Here is a 17,703-nt window from a genome sequence, read left to right as displayed (position 1 = left end):
CAGAGCATAAGGAGGCCCTTGCTGTTACAGAAGTGCTTGAGCATGCTAATATCAGAAATGCAATGTTGTTGCAAGTCCAAAAATAATCCTCCTCTGGTACTCGTGCATTGCGGGTGAGATGTTTGCAATGATGGATTCATTTCTTTTTGGGGGTTGTTTCGAACTGACTGGTATGCCTTTGTTTGGCTGTGATCCGTACAAAGTGAAGTCACGGGCCATAGGTTACCCACCCCTGACTTGCACGCAAAGCCTCTTGCAAAACCTGAAGTGGATCAGGGGGGCTAACACCATATCAATGCATTGAGCCAACAATTGCAGATTCGACTCTGGATTTCATCCACCCAGTATTAACCTGGGTGCTGCAGTTGCAATTGAATTAATGTTCTCTGTCTCAAAATACTGCACAAAAATGTCATCACATGATATGTGCTTTTCATCACTCTGCCATATTGTATTTCTGAAATTAAAAAAATATCACTTTAATTGATCTGTGATGATCACTCTTTCCAGGCTACGTAAAAAGTGTGTCCTGTGTGTGACTAAACCTTTTGATATTACTTAACAAGTAGTTCTATGATATCGTTTGGGGCCATTTTGTGATGCAGGGAAGCACATCGCTCTTTACGAGAGAGTACCAAATGGAAATGTTTTTGTCGCATGTCATGAGGCCAATGGCTTGGGAGAAAAAATCCAGAAAAAACAAATACACCTTACATGAAACCATTACATAACTTTATTCAGTTGATTTAATAAACACTGATCATCCATAACAATGTGACGTCTAATATTTTCAAGTGGTTGTCTTATAATAAATCCATTTTGGGTGAATGCATTTTATGGCAAGTTGCATAACCATTAATATAATAATGTGGCTCTCGTAGATGCACCTACCGAGGTTGTGTGTACTGGGATGTGGACATGAATTTGAATGTTCTTTATAGCAAAACAAATACGAAAAATACATGCTTGTCGCAGTGAATAAGATTTGTTTTATATGTTGCCTCCAGAATGATGCTTAAAACATGTGTATGTTTCTATGTTGAACTTCCTTTCACACAGTATGTAGCCAACCGTGCTAATCTGTGACAGTCTAGATGTGTCTGCAAGATTGGACTTATTTGTTTCTCACATAACTTTTGATTAACAAACTGTAGAGTTTAATTATATCTTTAGAACACGGTTAGTTTTTCTGTGCCGCCCTCTGCATGCTAACTCTTCTCGACACCTTGTGAACACACTCCCACAGGCCAATGAGGTGCTCTTCTGCGGCAGAAAGCTGACGGCGTTACAAGCGTGCGAGATGGGTCTGGTGTCGCAGGTGTTGTGGTCCAGCACCTTCTCCCAGCAAGTCCTGGAGCGGGTCAAGGAGCTCGCCTCTTGCCAATTGACAGTGAGTGCGGCGTAGTGCTTGCACCTCATCGTTCGAGATCAAAGCAGATCGTCACGACCAGTGCCTTGAGTGTCACCATGCCTCGTAAATTATTATTTCCACCAGATGTATGTGTATGTATGTTTATGTATGTTTATGTATGTTGAACTTCTGTTGGATCGTACGTAGCCAACCGTGCTAGTCGGAGGTGCGTGGGAAGGACAACCAACTAAACACAAAAAGCAGTTCTAAAAAAATTAGTTTTCAGATGCAATGTTTCCTCGAAAATGGAAACATTGCATCTCAAACAAAACAACATACTCTGATGATATATGCATGTATGTTTTTGGTTTGCATTCTGACCACAAGTATTGTGGTTAATGCAGACATGATTCCTTGTAAAATGTTTCAGTTTGGTGTTCTAACACCTTCACACAGCTGTTTGCCAGAAAAAAAGGGGAAAACCTATTCTCGTATAGAAGTTGGCTAGATGGGTAAAAACATATTCCGCCTTGAGAAAAGTATCCTACTCGAAACCAACACAAATGTTTCAACACCTTTAATTTTTTCGAATGAATGTGCGTTTAAGAACTCGGAGAAATGAGAGAGAATGGGAAATGACGTTTATTTGTATGACTGCAGTAAAATCTCATACTTGTTGTTGGAACGCGGACGGAAAGGGGCGTGCCTGGTTTTTTCCATTGGAAGCCACGTGCCCACCTGGTAATGGAGGGGGGGGCCTTGTGCCGAACGTGCGCGTCTCTTGTCCACTAGGTGTTGGAGGAGACGAAGAAGCTGCTGCGGTGCGGACTGACGGCCGAGCTAGAGGCGGCCAACCAGCGCGAGTGTGCGGCGCTGCAGAGGATCTGGAGCTCGGTGGAGGGGATGGACTCTCTTCTCAAGTACATAGAGAAGCGCAAGATGGAAGATTTGTGACCGGCGCAATTTCTGTGTCTTTGCCGTTTTGGCTGCCCGTCGCCGCTCAAAATGAAGGAGTGCAGCAGGAGGTCTGCTGCACAAGCGGGTTGGTGTGGCTGAAATCGGCACGAGCGGACCAGGAACCCCCCCCCCCCCCCCCCCCCCCCCCGTATCCATCCCTGCACTGCGTTACTTCTGAACTTTCGACAGTCGTACTCTCGGTTTGTTTTCGTTACTGAATTCTTTACAAACTAAAGCAAGCGAATGAAAAAAATGTATAAAGAAAAGGCAGCAATTTTTTCGTAGTGTGCGTTCGACTGATTGTAGATAGGGCGCTGCCTTTCTCGGCGCCGGATGGAGAGGTTAAACTACCACGCACACCCCCCCCTCCCCCACCTGGAAGCACCCACCGTGGGGTTAGCACACGGGCGCTCAACTGCACACAGGCATTCAACTGGACACAAGTGTCTGTTGGAATGTGAAGAAAAGCTTTTGATGCATCTGGCATTGCTGCCACTGAAAGCAAGTTCGTAGGTTGTTCGTGGATCGTCTTGGCCTGCCATTTGGGTTTTGCACCTCGCGACGCCTTCTTCGTTTTTGCTGTTGCGTCTCCGATGATTTCGCCGTTGTAAGAAGTCAAAACGACGACAGCCACGTTGCCGCCTTGTTCGTTGAAGTGCCTCTACATGTTTGAGGACGCAGTTTTCGTTTATTTAATACTCGGATTTCACGTTGCATGTTTGAACCATGTAAATATGTAGTAGTTTTACATTTTAAAAGTTTCAACCTACTGTATTATTCGTACATTATTTTATTTGGCCCTCCATGTGCTACCGTTTTGTGGTCCCCAGTTTCTATGACCTCCAAACTAAGCGTAATATTATCCTGCAGATCTTTCACGGGCATCTTTATGTCTGTAAGTGTGGCCTTACACCAGTGCAGCGTCATTGGCCTCATGACTTGTAGGTACGCCGTTCTGCATGCCATGCAGTGTTAGCAGTCAGAATGTGAGACAAAGAACCATTGTGACCCAACGTCGAATATAACCATGGGAGTCCAAGTAAGTCTATTATTTGATGAGGTACAACGTATTTCTTGCCCCACCTGTAATAAATTCTAACGTTCGGACCAACCAAACTAGCTAGCTAAACCAGAGCCACAGCCACCAGGACACCAATCTACACCCTGACTCGTCCACATCTTTGGCGTGAGAGAACTAATTTTATGAAAATGTAGATTTTTGTTTCATTTTGTATTTTATTCTGTTGCATTTGTTAATGTATAGTTGTATGTGAAATTATACTGCATTGTAGTCAGTATTGTCTAATTTGTTTTGTGTATTGTATAACGCGCATCATCAACAACACCAAGAGCAGGCCTAGAGTTCTCTCCATCCACCAAAAACGACACGCTCAGCCAACCGCACGTGGTTGAGTGACATCTCAGACTGCAAGGCAGTTTACGTGTCGTCTTGCCAATGACAACCACCTACCCGTCAGCCATGATCTCGGTGTGCCTAGCTGCTGACTCAAATCCGAATCCCCCTACTCGGATCGTGCTGTCACCGTCCTAGAGTTTCACCCAGATCCGGAAGAACGTTGGCGAACGGAGTGGAGCAACGCAGTCGTCCAGGGTAAACTCCTCATTCGAGAGTCAAACATGGCACTTGCTGGCTCTGACAATACCTCAAACACTGCTGCACCATCGACCTCATCAGAACATCTCCAGGCCGATGCACACATCGCCATTAATGCAAAATTAAAGACAAGCCACAGGAATGGGATTGTGGCCATGCTACCCAAACTATGGGCCATCAAGTAAACCACTGGACCGCATTCTTTCAAAGGAGGAATAGAAAAACTACACACACTCTCCTGATGGTGCCCGCTTGTTATGGTTGGCATACCTCAACATTGGCATTTAGCTGCTGTCCATGTTGCCATCTTATGCAAGAATGCAATAGAATGCGCTCTTGTCCACTTTTGTTCCATTTCCTTTTTCACGAAAGGGAGTCCCTACGATGGTAGTCCTGGTAAGGCATTATTCCTTCCTGGTCTAGGAACGCTACCAAATGGCCTGGTCCCGGTGGTTTCAAATCGCCCTGCCCGGTGGTCGCAATATTTTGTAAAAATATAATTAAAAATCAAAACACATTCGTCAACAAAGACAGTCACTGCATCGTGCACTTTCAGATGTGCTACGGCCGTCTGGAATGCTCTTTCAGTGTAAGGAAGACATGAGCTATGCACCTTTAAATCTATATTGAAAAGTAATTTCTTGGAACTGCATTTTTTTGTATTTAGTTTGGTGTCCTTCCCTTGCATCTCCCATTAGCGTGGTTGGCTATGCACAGTGTGGAATAAGTTCAACATACAAAAGTGTTATCGGCAAATGTGTATTGTCGAGGTGTCTGTGTGCTTTGTGCACCGCTGCCAACGTAGTAATACCAAGTCACTTGTTTGGTTTTGCGAACCTGTGGATTTTATCCCGGTTCTAAACAGTTTGACTTCTTGTACGACTCGTGGTATGAGAAACGGGCAAGGCTCGACTACCCGATTCACGGGTGCGGTTGGCGAAGGGCGGGGGTATGCGGAACCAACGTCAGAAAGAGCTTGAGCACAAGTGACTTTAAAAAAGTGGACCGGTCTGGCGGTGGGTGGTGGAGGCTTTGCTCATCGTCGTTGTGTCCCGGGTGACGTGGCAGCTCTACTCCAGTAACCGGAGGCCGTTTAACGCTGCCCCGAGTATCACGTGTCTGTGACCTCGGTCACGGGGCCGTGGTGACGAGGGCGTGAGCGACAGAGGCACGAAGAGTGAGTGGCAGCCCTCAGGAGTGTGGAAGGGACTGGTGGGAACGTCGAAAGAAATTCGTGGAAGTGCACGCCCGAATGTTTGGATGCTGGTCGCTGGGCCAGCGTAGAGATTCGATGAAGTCTCAAACTATGTTAACAATGGAAATGTAATATATCATGGTGTTCACTGGCACATTGCAAATGCGAGGTACAGTCGTGGAGGATTTGTAAAGCTAACCTCGGTTGTTGATACACGAAGCAAATGATGCTTCCATGCTCTTTGGGTCTTTCGGTAAAGTCACGCAAATAGAAAAATAAAAAATGTAATCGCGGCCTTTCGATCGCAACACAAGCAATCGTGTTCAGGTGAAAAAAAATACAGCAGGTGAACTGCTGAGGCAGCAGAAATATAGCGAGAGAACTACTGCAGCAAGAGGTTATATATATTTGAGATGGGTACAACCCAAGGGTAAGTGGGCGGGGCTAGAGATGGAATTTACAAGTAATAAACCTCGGCCATTGCATTGCCTGGTTAATAACGTCCTTCCAATGATTGCTGTGTTTATATATCTGAGATATCAACACAGACACAATTTCAACCGAGAAGATGGGTACAAACTGAGCAATCATTGGAAGGACGTTATTAACCAGGCAGTCATGACTGGCTGTGATGCTTCCATCCTACCTGCCTATGTTAGTAGTTATTTTCGACTGAGTTACATTACCTTGTTAAATGTCTTTACATTAACTGGCTAAATGTCTCATAGCCGCTGCTTCCCTTTTCCTCGATGTGGCGGTGGCTCTCGTTAATTAGGCTGAATGTGTCTCATTAACACAGCCGCTGCTGCGGGAGCCATCTCACATTGACATGCTCATCTCTAATCTCGAGCAATACATTGGCTTCTTCAGCACCGTAGTCGTGGGGTTACATTAACAGATTGATATGCTAATCCAATGGCCGAGGTGTATTACTTGTAAATTCCATCTCTAGCCCCGCCCATTTACCCTTGGGTTGTACCCATCTCAAACCTATATAACCTCTTGCTGCAGTAGCTCTCGCTACATTTCTTCCTGCCTCAGCAGTTCGCCTGCTGTCATTTTTCACCTGAAGATGATTGCTTGTATTGCAGTCACGAAAGCTTCAAGTCAAGATGCTTCTGTGGATATACATTGTAAAATATAGGTTTTGCCTATATGACCCAATCACCCTGAATGTGCGCTATCTCGCTCGATCTTATTAGCGAAGCAAGCCTGAGCCTGGCTCGTGTTGGGATGAGCTATTGCTTTGTATGCAAGCCAAGGTTGTCATGGACGGCTGCTGCGAGGCTGTGCTACGTAGTGGGCAGCAGAGGGCAGTGCCGCTAAATATATTGTTGCCATTTAACAATACATGAACGGGCACTGTCCAGCGTGCTGAATGGAGCGTGGTCCGACAGTGGTCAAGCAATCGCCACCACGTCCTGCGTGGGGAGGCCATCGTCCAGCAGTACCGTCATTGTGTTTAAAATTGTTCCATTTGGACGTTGCACATTTCGCGATGTGGCACGGCATTCGCATTCAGAGCGAGCGGTGCCATGTTCCCCAGCACCCACCTCCCCACCGCTCTTTCCGAGCTCATCGCTTCACCCTTCGCGGGTCAATAGCTCCCTCCCCCACGTCTCCCTGCCCCCCTTCTGCGTCTCCCCATGACGCGCGCCTCACAGTCACGTGACGCGTAATGTGATCTGCTTCCCACGCGCCGCGCGTCACGGATGAAGTGGAGCGAGAGAGCGCGGGGTGGGTGGTTGGGTAGCTGGGGGATCGCTCTTCATCGATTGGAGTGTGCGTCACATGGCTTACTGTAATAGCTCTTTCTTATTATGTTTATGCATCTTCCAGTGACCGAGGGAGGGGGTCCGTGAGGTTGTCAGGGGGATGAGCCGCTGCAATGGATCTACGCGGTGATGAGCAGGCGCATTGAGTGTTTTTTTTTACTTTCGCTCAAATGAATACGGTTGAGTATTCACAGCGCTTGGCCTATCTACTGCTGGTTGAATGCCTCATCCTCGCGGCCGTTTCGTTCGTGGAGGTTGTTTGACCCTCCCACACCACGCCGATCAGTGCGGGTTGAAATGCCTCTGGCCAAATCAGCGTCGCTCGAAATGGTGCTCGAGGTTCGTCCGATAGCTAAGCAGTCTTGAACCTAAGCTTTCGTGACTGTAGGGAAAAAAGTGGCGTTTTTTTTCTCAACGTTAGCCCCACGGACAGCGACTCACGGTTGTTCTGTGCTCGGAACGGAGGAGGGGGGAGAGGAGAATGGAATGCGGTCTGAAAGTCACCGTAAACGTGAACACAATCAAGACCCGAAATGGTTTATCACATCCTTCCAATGATTGCTAAGCCAGAATCCATCTTCTCGGTTTAAACTGTCTCTGTGTTTGTATATGTGGATAACCTCATGAACAAATCTCTCATGGTAGCCGGGTGGCTTGCAGAGAACCTCCGTCTTGGAGAAGTCAATGTCATGTGAGCCCACTGAATTATCACAATGGTCTACCGGGGATGAGGTGTTGGTCCTACCGTGTTACAATTCAGTGGGCTCACATGACATTGACTTCTCCAAGACGGAGGTTCTCTGCAAGCCATCCGGCTACCATGAGAGATTCGTTCATGAAGCTATCCACATATACAAACACGGAGACAATTTCAACCGAGAAGATGGATTCTGGATTCGCAATCATTGGAAGGATGTGATACACCATTTCGGGTCTTGATTGATTGTGTTCACGTTTACGGTGACTTTCAGACCGCATTCCATTCTTCTCTCCCCACTCCTCCGTTCCGAGCACAGATTGACTCGTCCATCTGAACAACCGCTAGTCGCTGTCCGTGGTGCTAATATTAAGAAAAAAACGCCACTTTTTTCAAACATTTTTTTGCTGTGGTTTTCACACCTGATGAAGATTGCTTGTGTTGCAATCGAAACGTGGTGAGAATTTTATATTTTTATTATTTCCCTTCTACGTGACTACCGAAAGAACCAATAATATAGTCTTGAACCTGGTTAGTGCTTGGATGGGTGACAAATGTTTTGGTAGTGATGCTGCTGCGTTGGCAAGTGGTGCACAATCACCAATAACAAAGACACAACTCAACGCGTTCGTCAGTAACACGGTGGCCTTAAAGGAAACAAATATAACAGGCGACGTGTGCTGTAGAGGAGGAGGTTTAAGTGGTGGATAGCATGAAACCCCTCATTCTGCTTTACGATCGTCGCATGTCTGTGATGCGTCCCACCTTCACCAACCCGCACTGACCAGCGTCCTGAAGCCAGTTGGGACAAGGGAGGGCATTTATTCCCTTGCCCCAGCGCCCATGCACGCCACTGAAACAACCCGTGAATGTTGCGCTATTGATCTGCTGCCGGTCATGGCGCGTGATTTACTTGCTACGAATTTCTTTGTTCACATTTTCGACGCACCGTACATTCCAACAATAAACATAGCTGCCGTCGCTACAGGTCGTGCACGTCCTCATCTTGCACCGGTTATTGGTGGGACTGTCGAGGTTTGGTTGATCGTTTTTTTTTCAAAATAAACACGCGAGGGGTGTGAAAAGAGGAGGAGGGGGAGGGATGTGCACGCGATTTGTGTAAGCAGGTGAGAGACGACGTCTTTGCATCTCTCCACGTCCACAGAGTCGAGATTCCCTTTGCATCTCGACGCAGTCCACCTTTGGATGCCTGTCGGGCAGCGGATTATCGCAAGCCGCATTCGTTTTGGGCCACACGCAATAATTGGCTTCATTTGATGTTTTTAGGTGTTGCGTACGCGCGCGTCTCCTGCACCGCACGACGTCGGGAAGACAAAAGCGGCCGGCGTGGTGCTAGAACCTTCCCCGTGCAACGTACTTGGCCATCATGTGCGAGGTGCTCGCTCACAGCGCTTGTGCCAACAGCCTCCGCAGGCTGTGTGGGGGTCACGACCTTTTACTGTACCAGCAGTCTCCGTGCAATGGGGCTTGTGCTGAATCGGCGTTATCCCCTCGCGGCGGCGGCGTCTCCATTTCCCCCCCCCCGCTCGCCACCGCCTTTTTGCATCGTCCAATAATTCACGCCAAGCAAGGTGAGCGGGCACTTACCTCGTGACGTCCTCTACTCGTGACGTCCTCCACTCACCCAGCCCCCCCCCCTCGCCCGGGTTCCCAAGGATCGTCCGCATGGATGGACGCTGCGGTGAACAAACAAAACACGATTCCGGTCACCAATCGCAAGTCGCTCGGGTGCCCGTCGTGGCATGCGAACGGCAGGCTGGGTTCGAGCTGCGTCTGTGGAACAAAGAGCGGATAGGGGGGTTCGGGGTTATGGGACAAGGTTAGGGGCTATCGATCGGATGCGTTGCAGATATTTTCAGAGCCAGCTCAGTTCCGCCTCGTGTCTGCCAAGGGGCCGCAATCCCCGCTGGTATTACGGGCTGTGGTATTACGGGCTGTGGTATTACGACTGCAATCCACTGCTGGATGGGTACGCGCCATAGTTCACCCACGCTGGGCTGTGCGGGTAATTATTGTTGGAGGCGGAGAGAGCAGAAATGCGGGGCCATAGAAGTGCAGTACAGCTATGAGTTGTGCCCTCTGACGATGCCCGCCGCGCATTCTCTCTCGCGGCAGCCTCCTGCACCCTCGCACGACACGGCTGGCCACCCATCCACGCAGCACACAGGCGAAGAGATCCTGACGACTGTTCTGTGTTGGGATGTCGAGAACAGAGAAGCAGAGGACTCGAGACCCCTCCCACCCACCCCGCATCAGAGAGCGGCGTGAAGACGGAAAGCGACGCGCAGAGACCAGCGATGGTGTATACACAGACCCCGTGTGTGTCACAGCAGTGATGGTGTACACACAGACCCCGTGTGTGTCACAGCAGCGATGGTGTACACACATACCCCGTGTGTCACAGTAGTGGTGTATACACAGACCCCGTGTGTGTCACAGTGATGGTGTACACACAGACCCCGTGTGTCACAGTAGTGGTGTACACACAGACCCCGTGTGTGTCACAGCAGTGATGGTGTACACACATACCCCGTGTGTCACAGTGATGGTGTACACACTCCAGGTGTGTGCGCACTGCCGCTGTATGCGGTGGTGGCCGCGGCGCTGTGGCTGAGCGATGTGCGCGCACTCTGGAGCGGTGGCGCAGTGGTTAGCCCATTGGGCTACGAACCCGGCGACCCCAATTCGATTGCTGCTCACGGCCAACACCAGTGACGATTATTTGAACCGGTCATGGGCCTCTTCTAGGTCGACTCGGCCTCAAATGAGTACCTGGTTCGGTGTGTTAACAACGCCACTGGGGAGACAAAGGCGGTCGGGCGTGGTGCTGACCACCCTCCCCCTCGTGTGCCGTGCCGGCATTCGTCGGTGCTCGCTAACTGCACTTTGCCTCGACGTTCTGTTCAGGCTACACGGGGGATCTTTGTCTTTGTGTTGCACTGTGCTGTGCACGCGGCCAGGGTGCGCGCAGCGCGTCCTCAAAAAGCCCGCGTCACGTGACGACGCCGGGGAGGAAGGCGCACGCGCTCACGTTTTGCCGCATCCAGCACGAACCGCTTTGCACTCCCCTTGCACGCTCTCCCCTCCTCCCCGTCTCTCTCTCTCTCTTCCCTCGCTCTCCCCGTCTCTCCCTTGCACACTCTCCATCTCTGCCCGCTATCTCCCCACGTCTCTCTTTATTCTCCCCGACCCCCACCCCCCTCCCCACACATTCGGCCTCTCTCCTGCGCGCTCTCTGCTTCTCTCTCCTCCACGCTCTCCCCCACCTGCTCTCTCCATCTCTTTCTGTACGCTTCCTACGTCACTGCCCGGCGCTCTCGCCATTCATCCCTCCCTCTCTCTCATCGATACCACCCTCCTCCTCTTCATCCTCCTCATCCTCCTCCTCCGTCACTGCCTCGGCTGTTCATCGCCGCTCTCCTTGTCTCTCTCCTCCTTCATTTCCCTTCTCGCTCTCCGTCTTGCCCCGCCATCCCCGATGAGTCTCGGGGAGGTCACGGACCTGGGCCCCGCGCCCGACGGGGTCTCCGCGGGGCACGGCGGCGCGCATCCGGGCCGCGCCATGGCGGGACTCGGCTGCTTTCGGACTCTGCTGAGCGCCATCCTCGCCTTCTTCCGCTCGATGCTCGCCGGCTACAAGAGGATGGACGAGGCGGCGTTGGCGGCGTCGGCCACGGCGACGACTGCGACGGCCGCGGGACCCGCGCCCATCCTCTCGTCAAGACACTTCCAGCACCAGCACTACCAGCAGCAGCACTACCACTACCAGCAGCAGCACTACCAGCAGCACCGCTTCCACGTGCAGCAGCAGCAGCAGGTCGCGTGCAAGGTGCTGGCAGACTCTCCCATCAAGCTGGGCCGCCTCCCGCACAACCTGGGGCTCGTAGCGGGGCTGCTGGACAAGGTCCGCCTACAGGTGCCAGGGGTGATGGTGGCCGCTCGTGCCGAGGCGGTAACGCCGCCGCCGCCGCCGCCGCCACCGCACGACCTCCCCGGGACCCCCGCGTCTCCGCTTCTCGCCGCGGCGCCCTCCTCTCCTCCGGAGTCGCCTCCTCTGACCCCGACCCAGGAGCTGCGCTCCGCTCTCTCCTCCTCGTCCTCCCGCTCCCCGCCCGACTACGTGCTGGTGCCCTGCACCCCGGGCGCGGCCCCCTTCGCGGGGTCCGCCACGCGCGCCGCGGGGGCTCCCGCGCACGGGTTCGCATCGGCCCCCGCCCGGACCGGTAACCCCGCGCGGGACTGCGTTCTCGACATCCCATCTGTGAGGCCCGGCCTTGGAGAGTCGCCGCCATCCACTGCTTCTACCCCTTCCACACCTTCCCCGCCATCTCCACCATCTCCACCACCACCACCTCCACCTGTCCCGCTTCGTCTTCCTCCTCCCCCCGCCGTCCCCGCGCGCCGCGCTCGCGTCTCGCCGCTGCCCGCCGGCGTCTCCCTCCCAACGGGGGTCCCCGCGGGGGGCGGAGCGGGGGAGCGTCCCGCGGCCCCGGGGGACGCGGCGAGCGCGGAGAGCCCGAGCGAGGGGCTGCCCCGAGGGTGCCCAGAGGTGACGCCACATCAGCAGCGGCAATATCAGCATCATCAGCAGCAGCATAATCAGAATCAGAATAATCACCAACAGCAGTGGTATCGACATTGTGAGCAACAGCAGCAGCTGCTTGTCATTGACCTTCAACTGCAGCAGCAGGATTACCAGCAGCAGGCGGTTCACAACGATATTCAACTGCAGCAGGATCACGATTATAATTATGATCATCATCATCAGCAGGGACAGCTCCAGGTGCTTCACAACGACCTTCAACTGCAGCAGCAGGATCATCAGCAGCAGCAGGAACAGCAGGATCAGAATAATCATCAACAGTATCAGCAGCATGAGCAAGAACATCAGGTGCACAATCATCAGCAGCAGCAGCAGGAGCTTCAGAATAATTTCAAACTGCAGTGTCACGAGGAAGAACGCTATCATGATAATCATCAGCAACAAAATGATCAACAGTACCAGCAGCAACATCCTAAGCAGGAGTCACATCCACAGCTTCATCAGCCGCTGCAGAATAACTATTGGCAGCTGCAGCAGCAGACGAACCAACAGTACCAGCAGGATCATCAGCAGCAGCAACAGTTGAATAATTATCAGCATCCCAATAACCAGTTGCTGCAGCGGCAGCGTGAGCGGCAGCAGCAGGAGGCGGAGCGGCATCAAGATCGACTTCAACAACAGCACGAAGATCAGCAACAGCAGCACCATGAGCAGGAGCATCAGGATCAACAGCAGCAGCACCATCAGCAGCAGGAGGAACAGCAGGAGGAGGAGCATCAGCATCAGCAGCAGGAGGAACAGCAGGAGGAGGAGCAGCAGCATCATCAGCAGGAAGACGAGCAGCATCAGCACCATCAGCAGCAGCACCATCAGCAGGAGGAGGAGCAGCAGCAGGAGCAGCAGGAGGAGGAGCAGCAGCAGGAGCAGCAGCAGGAGCAGCAGCACCATCAGCAGCAGGAGCAGCACCATCAGCAGCAGGAGCAGCACCATCAGCAGCAGGAGGAGCATGAGCAGCAGGAGCAGCAGCAGCACCATCAGCACCATCAGCAGCAGGAGCAGCAGCAGCACCATCAGCAGCAGCAGGAGCAGCAGGAGCAGCAGGAGCAGCAGGGGTGCCTTGGGGAGCGCCTCCCAAGCTGCCCCCCAACCGGCTTGCCCCCCACTGCGGCAGGAGTCGCGCGCGGCAGCCGGCGCGTCCACTTCGCGGACGTGCGGGGCCTGGAGTTGGTGAGCGTGCGCCTCTTCCACGACCACGGAGACGACGACGACGACTTCGATTACGGAGGAGGAGGAGGCGGCGGTGGAGGAGGAGGAGGCTGCGGCGGCGGCTCGTGCGGGCCGGGCGATCGCAGCGTCCGCGCGCGACTCTTCGCCCAACTCTGCCTCGCCGCCTTCCCCAGATTCGACACGGACGACGACGACGACGATCTTAACGATGATGACGATTACGAGTATTACGATGAAGATGATGACGGCGACGGTGAAGATGCCGCCGCCGCTGCCGCTGCTGCTGCTGCCGCCGCTGCTGCTGCTCAGCTAGCGGAAGACGACGAAGAGACGAGGAGGAGGAGGAGATGCGACGGTGGCGTCACGGATGCCGACGAGCGAGGAAGCGGCAACTCGCTGCTGGTGACCGGCGGCGGCGGTGGCGCTGGGTCGCCCCGGGTCGCGCCCCCACCTCCACCACCACCTCCACCACCGCCGCCACCACCGCCGCTCTTAACTCCGGGCGCGCGTCCGGACTTCCTCGAGCGCGTGCGTGCCCAGAGCGTGTGCCTGGAGCGCGTGCGGGCCACGTGCGGCGGCGGCGCCCGCGGCTGCGTGCGGGTGCTCAACTTGGCCTTCGAGAAGCGCGTCGTCGTGCGCCACTCGTTCGACGACTGGGCCACGAGCGCGGACGCCGACGCGCGCTACGCTCCGTCCGCGGCCAACCCGAGTCAGGGTCAGGGCCAGCAGAGCGCGGGTCGGGCTCCCGGCGGGAGGGCTGCTGTTCCGCCGCCGGACGGGGGCTACACGGACCGCTTCAGCTTCCGCCTGGAGCCGCCGCGCGGCTCCCGCCTGGAGCCCGGCGCCTCCCTGGAGCTGGCGGTCTGCTACCGAGTGAACGGCTCCGAGTTCTGGGACAACAACGGCGGGAGGAACTACCGCGTGCGCTGCCAGCGAGCCAAGGTGTCCCCGACTCGCGAGACGGACAACGGCTGGGTCCGCTTCGTGTAGCCGCCACCCAGGACCCCCCCCCACGCCCCGGGTCCGCCGCGGTCAGAATGGACGCACGCGTTGGACTCCGCGGCTCTCTCTCTCGAGAGAGAAGCGAGGGGCCTCTCTGGGCCGCGTCGTCTCGCGGTCTTCGTCGTCGTCGTCGTCTGCTGCAGCTGCTGCTGCTGCTGCCGCTACTTCTTCTTCGTGCGCCTGGCTTCTGTCAGCCAAGCCACGCGAGTGTCATCCGTGTCCAGGCGTCACAGCCCAAGCACAGCGGGCGCGGGAGGCTCAATGGGAGCCTCAGAGAAGCTGCTGATGGTGATGGTGCTGATGGTGGTGATGGTGGTGCTGCTGATGGTGGTGCTGGTGGTGCTGGTGCTGATGGTGGTGGTGGTGCTGATGGTGCTGATGGTGGTGGTGATGGTGCTGGTGGTGCTGGTGGTGCTGGTGGTGCTGGTGGTGCTGATGGTGGTGATGGTGCTGGTGATGATGGTGGTGGGACGCGGTGGCCTCTTGGTGACCGGAGCTTAAACAATGGATTTCGCGAAGTAGCCCCCTGCACGCGGATCGAAACGTCGGCCTTCGTGCCGAACAACCCGCGGGGAACGAGTCGAAGGCGCACCGAGAGCGCCACCTCGAACATCACCACGGGGGGAGGGAGGGAGGGGGGGCACCCAACGCTGATCTTGAAAGAATCAATCGATGGCGGCGTGGGTGAGGTGGCAGTTTCTGACTCCAGTCCCCATCTCTCGCGTTCCATCATCACCGGCGGTGCGTCTAAAGCGTCTCCCTGCGTGGACCGGGAGTCCAACCCAGGCGCTGCTGCTGTGTCCGGGCAGGGGGGGAGGGAGGGGTTGGTGGTGGTGGTGGGTTGGGGTCGTCCGACCCGCGGCTGCTGGTGGCTGCTGGTGGCTGCTGGTGGCTGCTGGTGGCTGCTGGTGGCTGCTGGTGGCTGCTGGTGGCTGCTGGTGGCCCGTTGTGAGTGGAGCATCGATCGTCTCGATTATTATCGATCGTGATGTTCACGCTGCGGGCATTGCATCGTGACACTACACACGAGACGGACACTACACACGAGACAGACACTACACACGAGACGGTACGAGACGGACGCGGCTGCTGGCTGCTGCTGTGTTGGGGCTCGAGTCGGGGCTGTTGCCGTCCGCATGTCTTCCTGCATGGGCCGAGGGGTTCGACGTTTCGTGCTCGCCACCCTTCGTGCGCCCCGTCCCGGTGACTGGTCCGCGTGTCACTACTGGGGCAGATGTTGGATAAAGAGACGACCACAAACAAAAAAAACCCGAGCAGGGATCTTCTCTTGTAGCCAGGGATCAATTTCCATTCGGGTGGTTGAACAGTAAATAACGTCCACATCCAGTCGACGTTCTCTCTCCCTCTCTCGCTAATGGCTGTGGCTACACCGGGCGCAACACCACCCACTCGAGTCTCTCCAGAGAAGCGCAGAATATTCAGCGAGAAATGAAACCGCGCGTCGGGGTTTGCGGCACCTCGTGACACCTCGGCAAGGCCGTGGCCGAGAGGGATGCCCGATGAACCTTCGTCGTGACGTCACTGGAGCGCAACAACGTCACGTGGGAACGCCGCTGTTGTCGTCAGTGATGTCGGGCACACGCCAGGTGGGGGCTGGGTTGGAAGGTCTTCATTAAGATCGCGAAGTCATTTTAAGTCTTCGAGTTGCATTCAACGGACTTCTCACGCGTCTTTGCTTGCCGAGGTTTGAAATTGCGCGGCGAAGTTTCCAGAATCTCCTCCGCTCCTGGCGCGTCGCACCGCGACCCGCACGCGCCAAGTCTCGACCGCCAAGGTAAGCCGCGACGCGCTGCACTTGCCCGATGATTGCTCAACTCGCCCGACGTGACGACGGAGAGCGGCCGATTCTAATGGCGGCGTAGGTCCGTTGTGTTCGTGTTTTGATTGACTCCGCGTGCTATGGGGAAGGGCCATCGCTTGAAACGTCGCCTGTGGTAGATTTGTTCTTTTGGGAGGGGGGGGTGGGCGGGGTTATTAACGAACAATGGCGATGAGGCGTGGAAAGCCGACTGGGGTTGACGAGGAGTCACGGACGCCTCCTCATGAAGGAGCCATCGACGCGGAAGATCCCACAAATCCCTGGCTTCGCTCTCCCACGAAGCTCCTGGAGCCGCATTTGATGCCCGAACCACGACTGCAGCTGCAGCAGCAGCAGCTGGTGCGGTGACCTGACGCACAGGTGGAACATTCAACATTTCTCCGGCCGGTTGCGCGGCGACTGTGGTCACCACGTCCCGTGTCGCCGATCGGTGCGTACTAGCTCCAACAGGCCCACGTCGACTCCGACTGCGATCCGTCACGTGGGAACTGTTGAGCAATCATCGTCATCATCAGGCGCGTGCGGTGTGTTACGACTCAATTCGTGTTTAAACGGGGATGTTGGTGAGCGTGGCTGGGTGGGCCGCCGCCAGGTGGTTGAGGCAGCAGGGGCAGTGCGAGCGAAGGGGACAGCTTCCCAACTCGACACAAAAACCACGAATTGTCACAGTGGTGGAAGATTTTATTTATTTTGTCCCCCCCCTCCGCCACCCACCGTCGCTGATTCGCGTGGAAAGGTCTGGCAATGTGGCCCGTGCGTGGTGAATGGGACAGACCGCAGAATTCGCGTTCTGCCGGTCGGGGTTTGTGTTCCGTGTCCCGTGCAGCAAGGCGCGCCTCGTGGTGCCCGGGCCGCTCTGGCACGGCTCGGTTCCTCGTGGTCGTGGAAACGTAGCACGAGATGCCTCCTCCCTCCCTCCCCTCCCTCCCTCCCTCCTCCCCTTCTTCACTGAGGCCCCCATTGTTGTGGGATGTCCTCATTGCTCCTCTGGGTTTATCGGGAATTCCCCCGCCCCCCCCCCCCCTGGCTGAAGGCACTCTCGGGGTCTCTTAGGGGGTCCGAGGGGATGTTGCTGCTGTGGGGGGTTCCGTGACGAGCGCCGATGGGACGAGGCACCTCTGATGGACGGGGGGAGCCCGAGGCTGCTAACGATTCGACTCCGGGGAGATTCGATCCGTGTGGGCCGATGAATCGAGGTCGCATCTCGAGTAATTTCTACCCCCCCCCCCCCCACTAACCCTGAGCTCGTGTCCTCTCGTCTCCCTGTCCCATTGCTTCTCGTCTCCTGCGTCTCCTGCTCGTGCCTCAGCGCTCGCTCGCTCGCTGACTTCAGGAAACGCGACACACTCGTCATCTGCGACAACTTGAACAGTGTCCTTTGTTGATGGCCGTCTGACGTTCATGGGTGTCGAGGCGTGGGCCCAGAAACCGTTATTTAGTTTTAATGTCGAAACAATATGACCGCTAATGTCTGATTTGC

At 54.8% G+C, this 17,703-nt stretch overlaps 2 protein-coding genes across 2 annotated transcripts in view; both read left to right on the top strand.

Moving 5' to 3' along the window:
- Positions 1-5,416, top strand: part of LOC133350954 (chromodomain Y-like protein 2) — a 32,649-nt gene extending 27,233 nt beyond the window's left edge. Inside the window, exons 7-8 of the mRNA XM_061565800.1 lie at positions 1,247-1,390; positions 2,144-5,416. Of these exons, the coding sequence (XP_061421784.1) occupies positions 1,247-1,390; positions 2,144-2,305 (306 nt within the window). The 3' untranslated portion in view covers positions 2,306-5,416. The remainder of the gene's footprint in view (positions 1-1,246; positions 1,391-2,143) is intronic.
- A 5,456-nt stretch (positions 5,417-10,872) lies between these two features.
- On the top strand, positions 10,873-14,391 carry LOC133350951 (AF4/FMR2 family member lilli-like). The gene has a single exon (XM_061565796.1). It carries the CDS (start codon positions 11,090-11,092, stop codon positions 14,369-14,371), a length of 3,282 nt encoding a protein of 1,093 aa, XP_061421780.1. The 5' UTR covers positions 10,873-11,089; the 3' UTR covers positions 14,372-14,391.
- Positions 14,392-17,703: the final 3,312 nt, after the last annotated feature.

The sequence above is a fragment of the Lethenteron reissneri genome, chromosome 35 (assembly GCF_015708825.2).
Source record: "Lethenteron reissneri isolate LAM-NWPU_2019-01 chromosome 35, ASM1570882v1, whole genome shotgun sequence".
Lineage (NCBI taxonomy): Eukaryota > Metazoa > Chordata > Hyperoartia > Petromyzontiformes > Petromyzontidae > Lethenteron > Lethenteron reissneri.
The sequence above is the reverse complement of the archived record's forward strand: the minus strand, read 5'-3'. Positions and strand labels throughout refer to the sequence as shown.